At 37.0% G+C, this 15072-nt stretch overlaps 2 protein-coding genes across 2 annotated transcripts; both read left to right on the forward strand.

Annotated features, from left to right (window-relative positions):
• Nucleotides 1-5266: 5266 nt before the first annotated feature.
• Nucleotides 5267-6526, forward strand: ptgfr (prostaglandin F receptor (FP)). The gene is made up of 2 exons (XM_053513579.1): nt 5267-6070; nt 6218-6526. The coding sequence occupies exons 1-2, from the start codon at nt 5267-5269 to the stop codon at nt 6524-6526; spliced, it is 1113 nt and encodes a 370-aa protein (XP_053369554.1).
• A 2754-nt stretch (nt 6527-9280) lies between these two features.
• On the forward strand, nt 9281-12879 carry btf3l4 (basic transcription factor 3-like 4). The gene is made up of 6 exons (XM_053512518.1): nt 9281-9356; nt 11689-11750; nt 11876-11989; nt 12064-12265; nt 12360-12419; nt 12534-12879. The coding sequence occupies exons 2-6, from the start codon at nt 11697-11699 to the stop codon at nt 12578-12580; spliced, it is 477 nt and encodes a 158-aa protein (XP_053368493.1). The 5' UTR covers nt 9281-9356; nt 11689-11696; the 3' UTR covers nt 12581-12879.
• The last annotated feature ends 2193 nt before the right edge of the window (nt 12880-15072 follow it).

The following is a 15072-nucleotide window of genomic DNA, read 5'->3' on the forward strand; positions in this document are numbered from 1 at the left end:
AAGGAATAAATAATAATAAAAGAAATAACATAAAATACAAAGAAAAATAAATTTAACTAGTAAAATTAACAACTGTACAAATAAGGGCATGTAAAAATAATAGAATTGGAAATAAAGGTTCTTCCAGGAGTCTGGAGAAAGAAAGGAAAACCACAGAATCCAAGTCCAGTGTGAAATTTCCACAGTTGGTGATGATTTGGAAAGTCTGCATGTCATCGGGTTGGTCCAGTCTACCAGGAGATTTAAGGTCAATATTGGCAATATAACCAACAATCAATTAAATATTAATTTTAAATTGATCTTAAAAGTATATTTAAAGAAAGAAAACAACATAGGTTAATACAAACTGACACCTTTATTTTTTCCAATTGTGTTAAAGTGGTACATATAATAAAGGTACATATAATTTATTTGACTAAATGTCTTATTTCAATAACTCTTAACTTATTTGTAGCACATTTAGTCTAACTGACATCTAGATTTATTAGTTAACTTCATGTTTAATGCTACTTCCCAAAAAAATCTAAATGAATCTAAAAAGTTACATGCCAATGATAAGAACACAGTCTAAAAATACTTGACTAATTATTTTTACTATGCATAGCAGTAACACCATAGATTTAATCATTGTGACTACAATTATACAGTCAGGTTTTGCCCTCTAGTGGCTCTGGGTTACCTCACTAGGATTCAGAACTAAAATGCACACAGGAACGCATTATGACTTTGTATTAACCTAAATGAAGATAATTTTTGGAAAGATTATACAAAATGAATAGAGGGAATCTCAATCGCCTTTAAGATTGATTAAGTGACCAAATGTATATCATACATTCCGATAAAACTATTTGAGGGAAAGCTAGCTGTTCTGTTTGCCGAAATTGATTGCTCTATTAGACTTGCTAAATTAATTAACACTTAGCCAATATTTAAACCATATTAATCGCTTTCTTACTTTTTTTTAATTTCAACACAAATCTTGTTTTGTTCAAATGACGAGAAAATTGAAGAAAAAGCAGGACACGTAGCTTTTCAGGGCGTTAGGAAGAGTATACAGTTTTGCCCAAAGAAACCTCTTTTTCCAAGCATTGTATGTCTTTCCTACTGCACCTCCGAGTCAGGTCTCCTGAAGGTAATTACGGTTAACACACAATTGATGGATATCTTCATTCTCTTTACTTCTACTGAACTGATATGGGGTGGTCTACATTTGGTATAGGTGTGCTAGCTTGTATTTTTTCAGCCATTGCTTGAAAAGCACCATAATTCAGACGCCTACACTGTACCTACTCAAGTGCAAATTGAAAACCTTTTCCACTGCACCAGTCTCCTTGGCCATGTAGCGAAAGAGTCATTACACTAAAAGCAGCCTGTGACAGAAGAGAACCCTGAGTGAGGAACAGGACACATTATGTCTATAACATAGTACAGGAAAAAGACGACTTTGAAATAGAAAGCGTAACACCTGCTGGATAAATGTATTCACAGCTCCCTGTGCAGTATCTGAAGACATCACACTGCACACGTTGACACCCTCTAATACACAGAGACATTAAATGACTTTTCTATTCTGGTGTAAAAATACTGCTCAGGGTACATCCATAACGCTTCTTATGATATTTTGCAAGTTAATATGACCTGCATCGGAAAAGATATCTGTGGATAATACCCGGCTGAAGTATATTATACGTCAAATACAGTTATTATTTCTAAGTGTCAGTCTTCATTGCTGTTTGTCAGATGTTCAGTCATTTTTCTGTCTGAACATCCAGCAGCTGTCTTCTGTAATAGTCCAGTTATTGTCTTGTCTTTGGTCATCATTTTAAAGTGCTGAGTCATGCTTCACGATGGTGTAATGTCAGAGTGTCTTAGTGGATAAGGTATTTTGTCCAGATTAAACAGCTTGCAGATCTGTTTAATTAGGAAACTGTGACTTATAACAAACGCTTACAGGTACAGCTATGCTGTGTTTGGTAAAGCTTTTAATGAAAGGATACAGCTGGATTATAAATTCTCCTTGGGATAAAAAAGCTACTCTATCTAACTATTTGCTAACAAATTGTCCAGATAAATGGACTCGGACATGCTGACTTCCTTTGGTCATGATGTTGCTATGGATACAGATAATGGGTGAAATAGAGCCTGGGCTATTGACACGCTTTAAAACTTACATTTATATGAAAAGGACACTCACTTGGTGGTCCTGTATACAGTATGTGTGGTCTGTATGCGGGTGCAGAAATCCTCATATCAAACTCTTCAAAGTTCTTCATATTAAATTAAATGATTCGATTGAGGTTAATGTAAATGAAAATAGGAACGACAGGCTGTAAAAGTGCCTAAGAATAATATAATATAACCTCAGCAGCAACCTCACTTCCCCTCCCATCTGTTCCAACCACTCACCTCCTCAAATTAGATGTTTTTTATGCTTAAATGATACATAGGTCACTGTAAGACTTAATAAACGAAAAATTGCTCCGGAACTGGTTAGGGACTGGACTGAAAATAAAAGCTTAAAACCTGCCAAAACTGAGAGCCAAAAGGTTGTTAAGGAAGCCTGAAGAACTATTTCTCAACATCATCTTTTGAAAAAAAAAACATAAGGAAGTCTGGCTCTTTGGAAGCAAAATATGACTTTTAAAAAGTGCTATACATCGTAGCAGAGCTAATAAACATGAAAAAACGTCGGGTTTCTAACCATGAACCAGTTTAGCTTCTGCAGCAAATCCTCTGTTGTGTTTTTTCCAATAAAAAGAATAAAAAATGACCAAACTGAAAGCAACTCATTGAATCAGAAACTAACTGCAGAGCTAAGACATTAAAAACCAGTGGTCTGATTAGCAAACTAACAGCATGGTTGCCTATTTAGGTAGAAATAGCAAATAGACCCAAACTCAAACCATTTACCTGTGGGAATATTGCTAGATTTATTTATTATCTTAATATATAATAATTTTTGTGTATTTCATTTGTATTTTTAAGATACGGTAGTGGGATGCAGGCAAATTAGATCAGCGGGCAAATCTGTCCAGTTTCTAATCCATTAACAGCTTAGTCTTCAAACATTTTTTTTGTATGTGCCAAATTGTGCCTTCTACCTTTGTTCAGTAGCCTTTTTTACCCATGGCCACCTTACTTGTTTCTAAGAGCAAAGGGACTGACCACTTGACACCTCACAACACGCCGCACCCAAAGGATCCACTGCTAACATCCTGGTGCCAGACACAACAACAGGCCCCAGAGGTCTAGTGAAGTGATGCCCGAAGGGGCGAGAGGTCTAGTGAAGTGATGCCCTGAGGGGCCAGAGGTCTAGTGAAGTGATGCCCTGAGGGGCCAGAGGTCTAGTGAAGTGATGCCCTGAGGGGCCAAAGCTGCCACAGTAGCACAAGGGGAATCTTAATGCTCAATGCTTTGGGTTTTAATGTTATGGCTGATTGGTGTGCACTGAGCTGTTGCCTGGGAGAGGAGCACCATGATCAGTTGCTAAGGGTAATAGCAAATGCCATCTGCACAAGGATCACTCAGCAGGAAACAACATGCAGTGAGACCGATCACTGATTTTGTCAGGACAAGGCTGTGGGTTAGCAAGTGATCCGTGGAATACATTACATAAGCTAAACAAACACTGATGACTGATGTTGAGCACCCCATGACCCCAGTGTGTCCAAGGTGCTTTAAAAGATGTATGATAACCAGGCTACTATTGTCTTGAACGTTTGGATTTGTATATACAATATACTGTATGTTCGTCCTATAATAAAGATTGTTTGTCACCACCCAGTCTTTTAAATATCACAGCATGTAATATTACAGCATCTAATATCCCTCAAAAGGCAGCATGGTCAAATGAGACAAATAATCATCTAATTAAAAAAATTTTATCGTCTCAAGTAGAGCTGTAATTGGGCCTTAAAAGTTAGGCCCAACAGGGCCCAAGCCCGACAGAATTAAACCCGAGAGCCCAACAAGTACATTTTGATTGACAGCTTTTTAAATGCCTGAACCCGTTTACAGCCTGACATTATTCAAATGTGCGACACACACACAGCTTTTGCCAAGAACGAGTCATTTATACATGTTTTAACATAATTTATTGATAACTAATGTATAGGCTATAGGCCACTTGGAAGTTGGAACAAAGAAATAAAATAAGTCACCTCTTCAACATCCATCTTCACATCTTTCTCGTGCTAACCAAAACGCATTACATGACCACTCATTTACCATGCAACGATCTTCAGCTATAGTCTTAAGCGTGTTAGCATAATAAATTTGAACATTTTACATGCCTTAACCTATTCTCCACACACAAAAAAGGCTGATACTGTATATAAACAAGTTAACAAATACAACCGAGACTTTTTCATGCTGCACTTTCTGATTTTATGCATTACGCCTATTATTATGTTTAACCATCAGATTTTTAAAAAGATCAAACAGAACGTAGATCTTGCCTGTATCTCAAATGCCAAGTTTATAGGTCTATTATTAAAAATAAAAAATCTCACAGTATAACTCTTTTATATTATTTAATAGTAGTTTAGTCTATATCTAATTTTACCCTTATAATATGTAGATGCTTTTAAAAATAATAATAATAATAATAATAATAATAATAATAATAATAATAAACTATAAGGTGTGGCTCCTGCTTGCTAAAAAATAAAAATCTGATACACCTGGGTGGGTATAAAGGCAGATTTTTTTCAATTCAATCTGGCAACCCTTTAGGTATATTTTACGCTCTGTATGAGGAGTTTAGCTCAGTCCATCATTCACCTCACACAGCACAACTGTAAGGGCACACTGACAAGGGACGAGGAATCAGTTATAGGAAATTTGTTGTGCTTTTCTTTTTTTGTAATGATCTAAAGATTTCATCATTCAAGACCACATAACCAATATGCACAACAGGTTATTTTTCCTATAAATAATTGAGGAAAGTGCATATTTTTGCATATTCCTAATTTTGTGAGTATCATCCTTAAGTCTCTTGGACCATCTAAATGCTGGAAGATTGAGAAACCCTGATTATATTTCTTTTACATTGGTAAGTTTTTATTTTTTATTGATTTTTTTTTTTTTTTAAATCTTAGCGTTTTTATATTATTTTAAGTTTTAATCATGAATATATAATTAGTGAAATTCTGAAGACAGTTTACTTGCCATTAACAGAAAGCACCAGATCTCTCTCTTAGTCTAATTTGTGTCTGACTTCATTAACTACTGCTTTAATTTGTGTTGCAGGCTTGATTTCTTGACCATGTCTTACAATGGGACTGCCAAAACAGAATGTTTGAAACCAAGCACTATGTCTAATGAGAGCTGTCACATAAAAAACATCTCTGTCACCTCCTCTGTAATAACCATGACGGTGGGGATCGTCTCCAATACCCTGGCTCTCTTCATTCTTCTCAATGCCTACCGGAGACTCCGCATGAAGTCCAAAGCTTCTTTCTTGCTCTTTGCAAGTGGGCTGGTGTTGACTGACTTCCTGGGACATCTTATAAATGGCTCTCTGGCTCTTTATGTGTATGCCTTGAACAAAGAGTGGGAAAGATTCGACCCCAAGCAGATTCTTTGTGGGTTTTTTGGTGTTTGTATGTCTTTTTTTGGTCTGAGTCCCCTGCTGCTTGGAGGTATCATGGCTGTGGAGCGCTGCATTGGAGTGACTCGGCCACTCTTTCACACCACAGCTCTGACCTCCTATCACGCAAACCGGCTCCTGGCTCTTAGCTGGATCCTGGCCCTGTTCGTGGCTCTGCTGCCAGTGTTAGTGTGCCGCCCATACCAGGTACAGGGTTCCCGAAGCTGGTGTTTCTATCGGTTAATGGGGGTGCGTGACTGGTTGGATACGCTCCTCCCCATGATCTTTTCTGTACTGGGATTGCTGGCTCTGCTGGTCTCATTCGTGTGTAACACTGTGACTGGATTAACTCTACTGTGGAACAGAATACATCGTGAGCACAACTACCATTGCTCTCGCAGAAGTTCTCTCCATTCTGAAATGATTTGCCAGCTCCTTGCTATAATGATGGTATCGTGTGTTTGTTGGGGTCCTTTTCTGGTAAAAACTTTTCACACACATGCACAGAGACATTGCACAACATATTTGTAAATACTAATGATAGACAGTATATGTCTTGACATGCTGTGCAAATTATACAACTCTCTTTAAGTATTTTAACAAAAATCAAATGCATTTTGTTCTCAGGTTACAATCATAATCACAAGCTTGCAAGAGAAAGGTGAAGACGCATACCTGTTGTTGACTGTACGACTGGCCACATGGAACCAGATTCTTGACCCGTGGGTGTACATACTTCTGCGCAAGGCTGTTTTGAAGCGTCTTTGCCTGCTGGCAAAGAGATTCCACAGTCCACGTACAAAACATGGACCACAAATTAGTTGGAGGTTTAGTGCTCTGGGGAGCTCTGTGGAGGCAAGCAGCTCTGTTAGCAGCAGACCAGACATCATTTGCTTGGACGGCTCGTACCTGCCAGACAATCTTAATTACATGTAATCTCAAAAGGTTTACCACGGATGGATAAACGTCTGGTCAGAATAACTCTGGTAATGTGACACAGGGCAACTCATGCTAAGGGGAGAAAGAAGAATACATAGATTTTTAGTTGAACTGCTTGATAATAAATTATCTGAATGCTTATATACAGTATGATGATGCATGTCCTAAAAGTCTCTATGTGTAGGGGATACTAACATAACATAACAAGCATTATCATATGTTCATGGGGGTGAGAGAGATGAAACTGTGCATGTTTACGAAAAATGGCAATCATGTAGCCATTGATTTCAACCTGGGGTTTTTGTCCCCTTAAGGCAGCAAAGATCAAAGGGGTTTGTAAGTCTTTGTCTGCTCTGATGTCGTACAGTTGTCAGAATTAGCTTTTCAGCTGTTAAATAAGATCATGATTACAAACTAGTATAGTCTGCATTCAAAACTATCTTAAAAGATTGATTTATTATTTAGTTTTGTGTTTGGAGGCATCTGTGACAACCTTTAATAAGCAAAATACAAATATTTCAACAATGAGTACAAAACTGTTGGAAAGTTAAATGCACTTAGCTAAAAACTAAGATACCAAGAGGTTTTGTCCTGTATGTTAAATATATAAAGTCAATTTTAACTGTTTAAAACAATTGAGTGCGGACGTATTTAAAGAAAAAAAATGACAAATTTTTTAAAATGTATTACTTGATGTAAAGACATTGAACATTGTAAAAAATCTGTAAAAAAAAGAAAATTGCTATCACTTAAACTTTCTGTACGATGTTCATGTTTTACGAACTACATTTTATTTCAATGCATTAACAGTATGTGTGTGTTGTGTCCTGTGTTATGAATGTTTATGACCTATATCAATATTTAAATTTGTTAAATGGAATTGTAAACTAAATTGTATATTAAATGAAGGCAAAACAACATGAACTCATCCGTGCCTTTGCATGAAAAGGGTGTTAAATTGAGCAGGAATATGCCTTAATATCTTCTTGTTTTTGTTACTTGTTGTGTATATTTAATAAGTGAAGCGTAATGTTTCGATATTTGCTGTCAGAACTCGTGTCACATGGCCAATACTATGAGACTGATGACGGCCAAAGCTTTAGACATCTCTGGTGGTTCAGAATACACCATGTATATATGAAATATTTAACTAATACAGTGTTGTGTTATAAGAAGGAGTTCCTATTTAAGAACAGTGAGTTTTAGTGGAAACAACTGTTTTACCCAATTATACCCCAATTATATCACAAGCATTTACCAGTCACAACATACTTACCCCACCAGTCAAAGGTTTGGACACACCTTCTATTACATGGTCCTTCCTGATTTTTATTTCTTTATACATTGTAAAACACTGCTCAATGCATCCAAAAATAAATATGAAATAATCTTCTCTGAACAATTAATATTGAGATGTGTCTGCTACTTATGCTCTGTAAAGCCTTCATCAGAGCTCTAATCTGAGGTGCTGTTTGTTACAGTAATTGGTGATTTCTGAGGCTGGTAACTCTAAATGAACTTCTCCTCTGCACTTGACACAATACTGTTCTTGCAAGAACTGTTTCAGAACAGCAGGCCTTCTTGTCTTAAAATAACAAATGACTGTTGTTGTTGTTACTACTTTATTACCTAATGACCTATATGTTTGGAAAAAAAATCAAGTATTGCTCCAGAATGTAAAAAATAAATCTCAAAACTTGTGTCCAAACCTTTGACTACCTGCTAATAATATATATATATATATATATATATATATATATATATATATATATATATATATATATATATATATAAAGGTATATAAATGCATGAGTCTAATATTGCTCATTGAGCCTATAAGCTATTTAACAGGATACTATATCAGGAAATGTGTAGACTATTGTAACCACACAGTTATAATATATTGTATTATATCACAATGGTGATGGCTCAATGTGTTAAGGCTCTGAGTTACTGATTGAAAGGCCCTTGAACAAGGCACTTCATCCTGTCTGCTCCAGTGTGCTGTAAAAAATGGCACTGAATGTAACTTAACTTAATCATAAGTGCAGTAATGTAAACATTTACTGCTGCACAAGTGTCAATTGGAACAACATTGTATCTAAATACATATACTTGGTCCACCTTTTGCAACTATAACAGCTTCCACTCCTCTTGGAAGGCTGTCCACAGGATTTGTGGGAATTCATGCCCATTCATTCTGTAGAGCATTTATGAGGTCAGGCACTGATGTTGGACATGAAGGCCTGACTCGTAATCTCCATTCCAGTTCATCCCAAAGGTGCTCGATGGGGTTAAGGTCAAGGCTCTCTGTGGGCCAGTCAAGTTCATCCACACTGAACTGAAACCATGTCATAGTTCTTGCTTTGTGCACTGGGACACAGTCATGTTGGAATAGAAAAGGACCTTCCTTAAACTGTTGCCAAGAAGTTGGAAGCATAACATTGTCCAAGATGTCTTGGTATGCTGAGGCAAAATTGATTTATTTTCTGCAAACCACCAGATGTCGCTGTATCTCCTAAGATTAATGCCTCATGTCTTTGATTTTATTTTATTTTTTACACAAATTAAACAAAGAAAGCCCCAACGCTTTATAAGGCTTCGATCGCGCATCACTAATTTAATGTCGCACGCTGATGCTGTGATAAACAGACTATACTTAGTGTGAGTGAAACAGACATGTGGTGAATGCTTCCTGAGCAAAAACACCCCTACCGCAGCGCCATATTGCACGCACGGGCACGTAAAATAAAAGTGACGTAATTGTGTCATCATTTCCGCCTTCTTCTTTTGTCGCATGCTTTTTCTGACCAGCTGTAGCTAAAAGGTTTGTATATATACATATATATTTTTAAACCTGTAATTTTGATGATGTAATGAAGTTACAGTAGGAGATATGAAGCAGTAGGTTTAAGGTTGTGTGTTGACTCTCTTTCTTGGTTACAGGAAGTGTGTGAAAGTGTTGACACTGCGGATTGTTTTCATCCTGGATGCAGTTAGCCATTAGCGAGTTTACTTCACAGCGACCTCAGATCAGTTTATCATTTTAAACGCTGTAGATCTCGTCGAATTCATTACAGAGGTTTTATATAGAGATAACAAGGTTGTAACGGTAATTAAGCCTGCCTTGAGCTAACAGCTACGTGAAGTACCAGCTGTTTTTTTTTTTTTTCCGTTAACTCGCGGCTCGTTAGCTTCCTTGCTAGCAGCCTGGCTCAGATTATTACACAACTTTGCACACTGAAATCTGATTGGCTGAGCCGCGCTCGAAACCGTTGTAAAAATCCATGCTGCTCGCGCACCTGTGTGTCGTTTTTAATCAAATTAACCTCACCGCGTTACCATAGAAACGGGTTATTTATATACATTAAAAGAAAGGTTTTGTCTGTGCATTGGTCAAAAATCACTCTTTCAATGATGACATTACGTTACATACATTTGAGGACCAGAAACCAGTCTCAGAAAAAAATCTGTCTGTTTGTCTGTCCAGCCAGATATTGTCACAGCATCACATAAAACTGACTGGACAGAATTTAATTGCAGTAATTAGATATCTGCCTGAAGTTTATCCTGCACCATAAATAAAATCAAAGTGATGTTATGAACAGTTATGTGGTGGATTTAATAAGCTACTTGCTCAATGTAAACAAACACCTGCACCAATAGATATAAATTAGTAAATCACAACTTAATATTTTTTACTGGGATTAGTTTATACTCTTACCGCTGAAATAACAGCACTCAAGTGGTATTTGTTTTTTTGTATTATTAAGTGAGGCAGAGAGTTCTGCCTTACAGAAATACAGGCAGGCATAGACGTGGGCTTCAACCTGAAATAATATTACTAATTACATGAAAGCTGATCAGCTTATTTTTAGCTTTAACTCTTTAAATAGTTCTAAAAACTCTTTTCCTACTTTTATCTATATAAACTGTAGTTTCACAAAAATTTGTTTAAATGGTATTGGTTTCCACTGTATTGGGGGCTGAATATTGGGGAATTCTACAAAATTTACTGTAAGTTCATGGTAAGATTTTGAATCTACTGTCATTTCATCTAATTACAATTTAATAGAAAAGAGAGGATATAAAACTTTTTAAGTTGTTTTCTTCTTGTCGTCAGCTAAATACACTCCCTGATCAATGATCTGCGAGTGAACTACCGATGATGAATCAAAAAAGTAGATTGAATAAAGATTAAGTTTTGTCTTAGAATGACCCCAGCACATTAAACCTTTCCTTTTATTTATATAGATTTTAAAATAGTTATTAGTTCAATTAACTACTAAATCTTAATTTTATCAAATAATTCACAGTCCTAACTGTTAAATATCACTCTGTCTGTAGAATTGCCTCATCTGTTGCTTAGCAACAGAAGCTCTCTTTTAACGGGCTACATTGTGTAATGAAAGGATTTATAATATTGGATATTAATAGTATTATATGAGGCGTGGTTAAGTCAAACCAGGGCCTTTGATTGTGAAGAATAATAGAACTACTTTAATAAGAACTACCTTTTACTAGTGCTTGGACACCATCAGGATAGAAAGTTTTCTCAGCACTCTGGAGCCATGATTGGACTGTCAGTTTCACCTCTTAAAAGCTGGCCTCCCTTGAACTCCTTTAATGGCACAAACATGTGTAAATGGTTTAGAGCGAGGTTAGGACTATTGAAATATTGAGTATATTGAAATATTTTACTGCGGCTAGGAGTTTCATCACCGTACTGTGCTTGAAGTCTTCTGTAAACATCAATCCATTTTATGTCTTCATTCAGGAGAAATTCTAGCAAGTCCCGGTATGACTTGAACACTTGTCATGTATATATTATTTTTTTAGTACTAGTGCCTCTTAATTTTATTTATTTAAAACCAGTACATGATTTCAGACACAATTTGGGCACATAATATTTTGATAAATGTTCCCAAGTCATTATAGTTCCCAGGAAGCATGGTGGCTCACTGGTTATCACATTTATCTCGCGCTTTTTTTTTTTTACTTCTACTAATGAAAGTGATAGTATTTTTCAGCTTTGCATTTTTCTTTTTTATAGCTAAGTTGAACATTTAAAACTTAGTTTCTCCTGAATATGTGCTATGTTTTAGTTTTAACATATAATCTGATGCTCAACAGCTAAATGTTTTTTTTTTTTTTTTCAGAAGACAAAATGAATCAAGAAAAACTGGCTAAACTTCAAGCCCAAGTCCGAATAGGGGGCAAGGTAAAACTGACCTTAACATTGTGAATTCTTTTCAGCGTTAATGTGTTCAGCCACACACATCATATAGCATAACCAATCATTAGTCACATACGTGTTGTATTTTTTTTTTTTTTTTTTCTTCTTAGGGTACAGCACGTAGGAAGAAGAAGGTTGTCCACAGAACGGCGACAGCAGATGACAAAAAACTTCAGAGCTCGTTAAAGAAACTTGCTGTGAACAACATTGCAGGAATTGAGGAGGTAAAGTGTCAGTGTTGTATTTGTCCTGCTTAGGGAAACGATCTGGAGTCTAACTCCAACTCCTTCGATTTCAGGTGAACATGATAAAAGACGATGGCACAGTGATCCACTTCAATAACCCCAAAGTGCAGGCGTCTTTGTCCGCAAACACGTTCGCCATCACGGGCCATGCAGAGACCAAGCAGCTGACAGAGATGCTCCCCGGCATCCTCAGCCAACTCGGTGCAGACAGTCTCAAGAGTCTGCGTAAACTTGCTGAGCAGTTCCCCAGACAAGGTGAGCGAAGACGACTCGCCGTACAAAGACATTTAAAGTGAGTGTAATTTATTAGGTAGCTTACTTACTTACCTTTTTCCTTGTCTGTTAAAAGTTCTTGACAACAAAGCCCCCAAAGCAGAAGATATCGATGAAGAGGATGATGATGTCCCAGGTAGGATGTTTTATAATCAGGTTTTGTATGCATGTAAATGGAAGAATGTGTTTATTGTGAATCTCCAAGACCCTCACACATTTTCTCTCCTCCTTCCCCCCCCCATCCCGCCAGATCTGGTAGAGAACTTCGACGAAGCATCGAAGAATGAGGCTAACTGATTGCACATCGTGACCCGGGACTGCAGTTCATGACAGAACCTGTTGCAGTATTTTTAAAGTGAGATACCAGACATATCAACACTATCCAGCGACCCAGAGACTTTTGTATTTTAAATTGGCACCCTTGCCCAGATAATGATCCCCTGCCAGTCTCTTGCACTGAAACGAGATGACGGTAACGTTATATAATATGGTTAATGGTTCTGGCCGAATGCCGTGTTGTCCGTCTTGATAATGATTGATGGAAAACTAGTCTTAATTATTTTTGTCAAGGAAACAATAAATATCGAAACCTTTTAGTGTTGTGATCTTTATTGCCGAATAAAAAGCATGCTGTGAGTGTGTTGAGACAAAAGCTGAAAAACAACAGAAAGAAGAATTACTTTTGCCAAAGGGGGTTTTATAATTTTTTTGTGATGTGCATGGACACCTCATTCCATTCATGCTTTATCTTGAGTCACAATGCCTCTGAATCTTATTCCATGAACACTGAATGTAGGATGGGAAACCTTAAACTTATTACAGGCTTTCCCACACACATTTTGCATGTTTATTTAAATAGTACATCTGTTTTGTGATACTTTTGTGATAGAGGTAACCCACATGGATACAGAAATGGTCTGGACTGCAGATAGAATTAGACACAGTGCACATTTTCGTTGGGTCTTTTTTACAATGGCACGATTTGTTCCGGAAAATCACACATTATTTTGAGTTAAACTGCAGTATGTAAGTAGTAAATGTACCATTTTATATTTAAATTTATTTATCTGGGTTAGCAGCTGAAATGGCCCAAATTATCACATTAAAAAGATGTAAAAGCATCTTAAGATTATTTAAAAAAAAAAAAAAAAAGCATACTTGACAATGCATATAATAAACTGCAGCCTTGTGTGAATAAACAATTACCTCGATTCCTATGGGATTTATTGTGCAGCATAAGTCTTGTATTAGTCAAATTCTTAATAGGGACAGTAAGTTGCATATTAAAATATTAACTGATTAATTTGGTATTATTTAATTAGTGCTTTCAACAGTGGTTATTGTCACAAAGCAGTTTTACAGAAAACTGAAAATTAAAAAGAAAATTACAGAAATGAGATTAAAAAAAAATTGGGGAAATATGTGCAAATCAAAACGATCAATTTCAATTTATTTGTATAGCGCTTTTAGCAATTGTCATTGCCGCAAAGCAGCTTCACAAAATCAAAAGAATTATTTAAACGATCAGATTGTCCCCAATGAACAAGCCGAGGGCGACGGGGGGCAAGGAAAAAACTCCCTGAGATGTCAATGGAAAACCTTAAGAGGAACCAGACCCGACAGGTGATTTCTGCCTCTGGTTTATGTGCAGGGAGTTTGCAAGTTCTCTTCGTTCTTTATGGGTTTCCTTTAGGTGCTTTGATCTCCCCACACAGTCCAAAGACATGCTGATTAGACCAAAGAGCAATACCCGTAGTGTCCAGGATTTACCCCGCCTCGTGCCCTCCTGGGAAAGTCTCCAGGCTCGATATAGACGATAAGTGAGTGAATGTATATATGATCCTACTTCAGGGTTTTTTACTCAAACCTGCAAACAGTTGTCTACAATGTTTCTGTATGATTTAGCATTAAGAATTTCATTTACTTGAACTACTAAGAGGCCCAAACCTGTATCAGCACAATGATGCTCGTGGGCACAAAGCGACGTTCATGAAAACAGGGTTCGTCCTCGTTGGAGTGGAGAAATTGCTTGTCCTGAACTGAGCCCAAACAGGCAGGTTGCAAAATCTAGTGGAAAGCGTTTCAGAAGAGTAAATGTTATTGTTCGAGAAAAAGAATGGGATGATCACTAAGATCCAACATTTCAGCCATAACATTATGATCACCTGACCAATATTGAGTAGGTCCCCCTCTTTTGCCACCATAACAATGATGCACTGTGTTCTGACATCTTTCTATCACAACCATCAATTTTATCTACACTGGCACTTGTATTGGATCTGACTACACGGCCCAGCCTTTGCTTCTAATGTGCATCACTGGTATTTCTTCCTTGGATCACTTTTGGTATGTCCTGACCACTGCAGTCTGGGAACATCCCACAAAACCTGCAGTTTTGGAGTTGCTCTGACCCAGTCATCAAGCCATCACAATTTGTCCCTTCTCACAATAGCTACATTTTCAATATCTTGTTACAATAGTTACTGGACGTGGGTGGGAAATATTATGACTAAGTCAACCTTTTTTCCTAAAGTTGATGTGTTGGAAGCAGAAGAAATGGGCAAACGTAGGAATATAAATGTCTTTGACAAGGGCCAAATTGTAATGGCTAGAGAACAGACTCCAAAACTGAAGGTCCTGTGGAATGCTAAAGTTGCAGTTTTGGTGTTAAAAGGGGGTACTCAATATGAGGCAGGTGGTCATAATGTTATGGCTGGCGGGTGTCCACAAACTTTTGGCAGTGGTTTTGACGTCACTGCATTACAGCTTAGATTGAACTGGAAAGACAG

Source organism: Clarias gariepinus, chromosome 15 (genome assembly GCF_024256425.1).
Source record: "Clarias gariepinus isolate MV-2021 ecotype Netherlands chromosome 15, CGAR_prim_01v2, whole genome shotgun sequence".
Classification (NCBI taxonomy): domain Eukaryota; kingdom Metazoa; phylum Chordata; class Actinopteri; order Siluriformes; family Clariidae; genus Clarias; species Clarias gariepinus.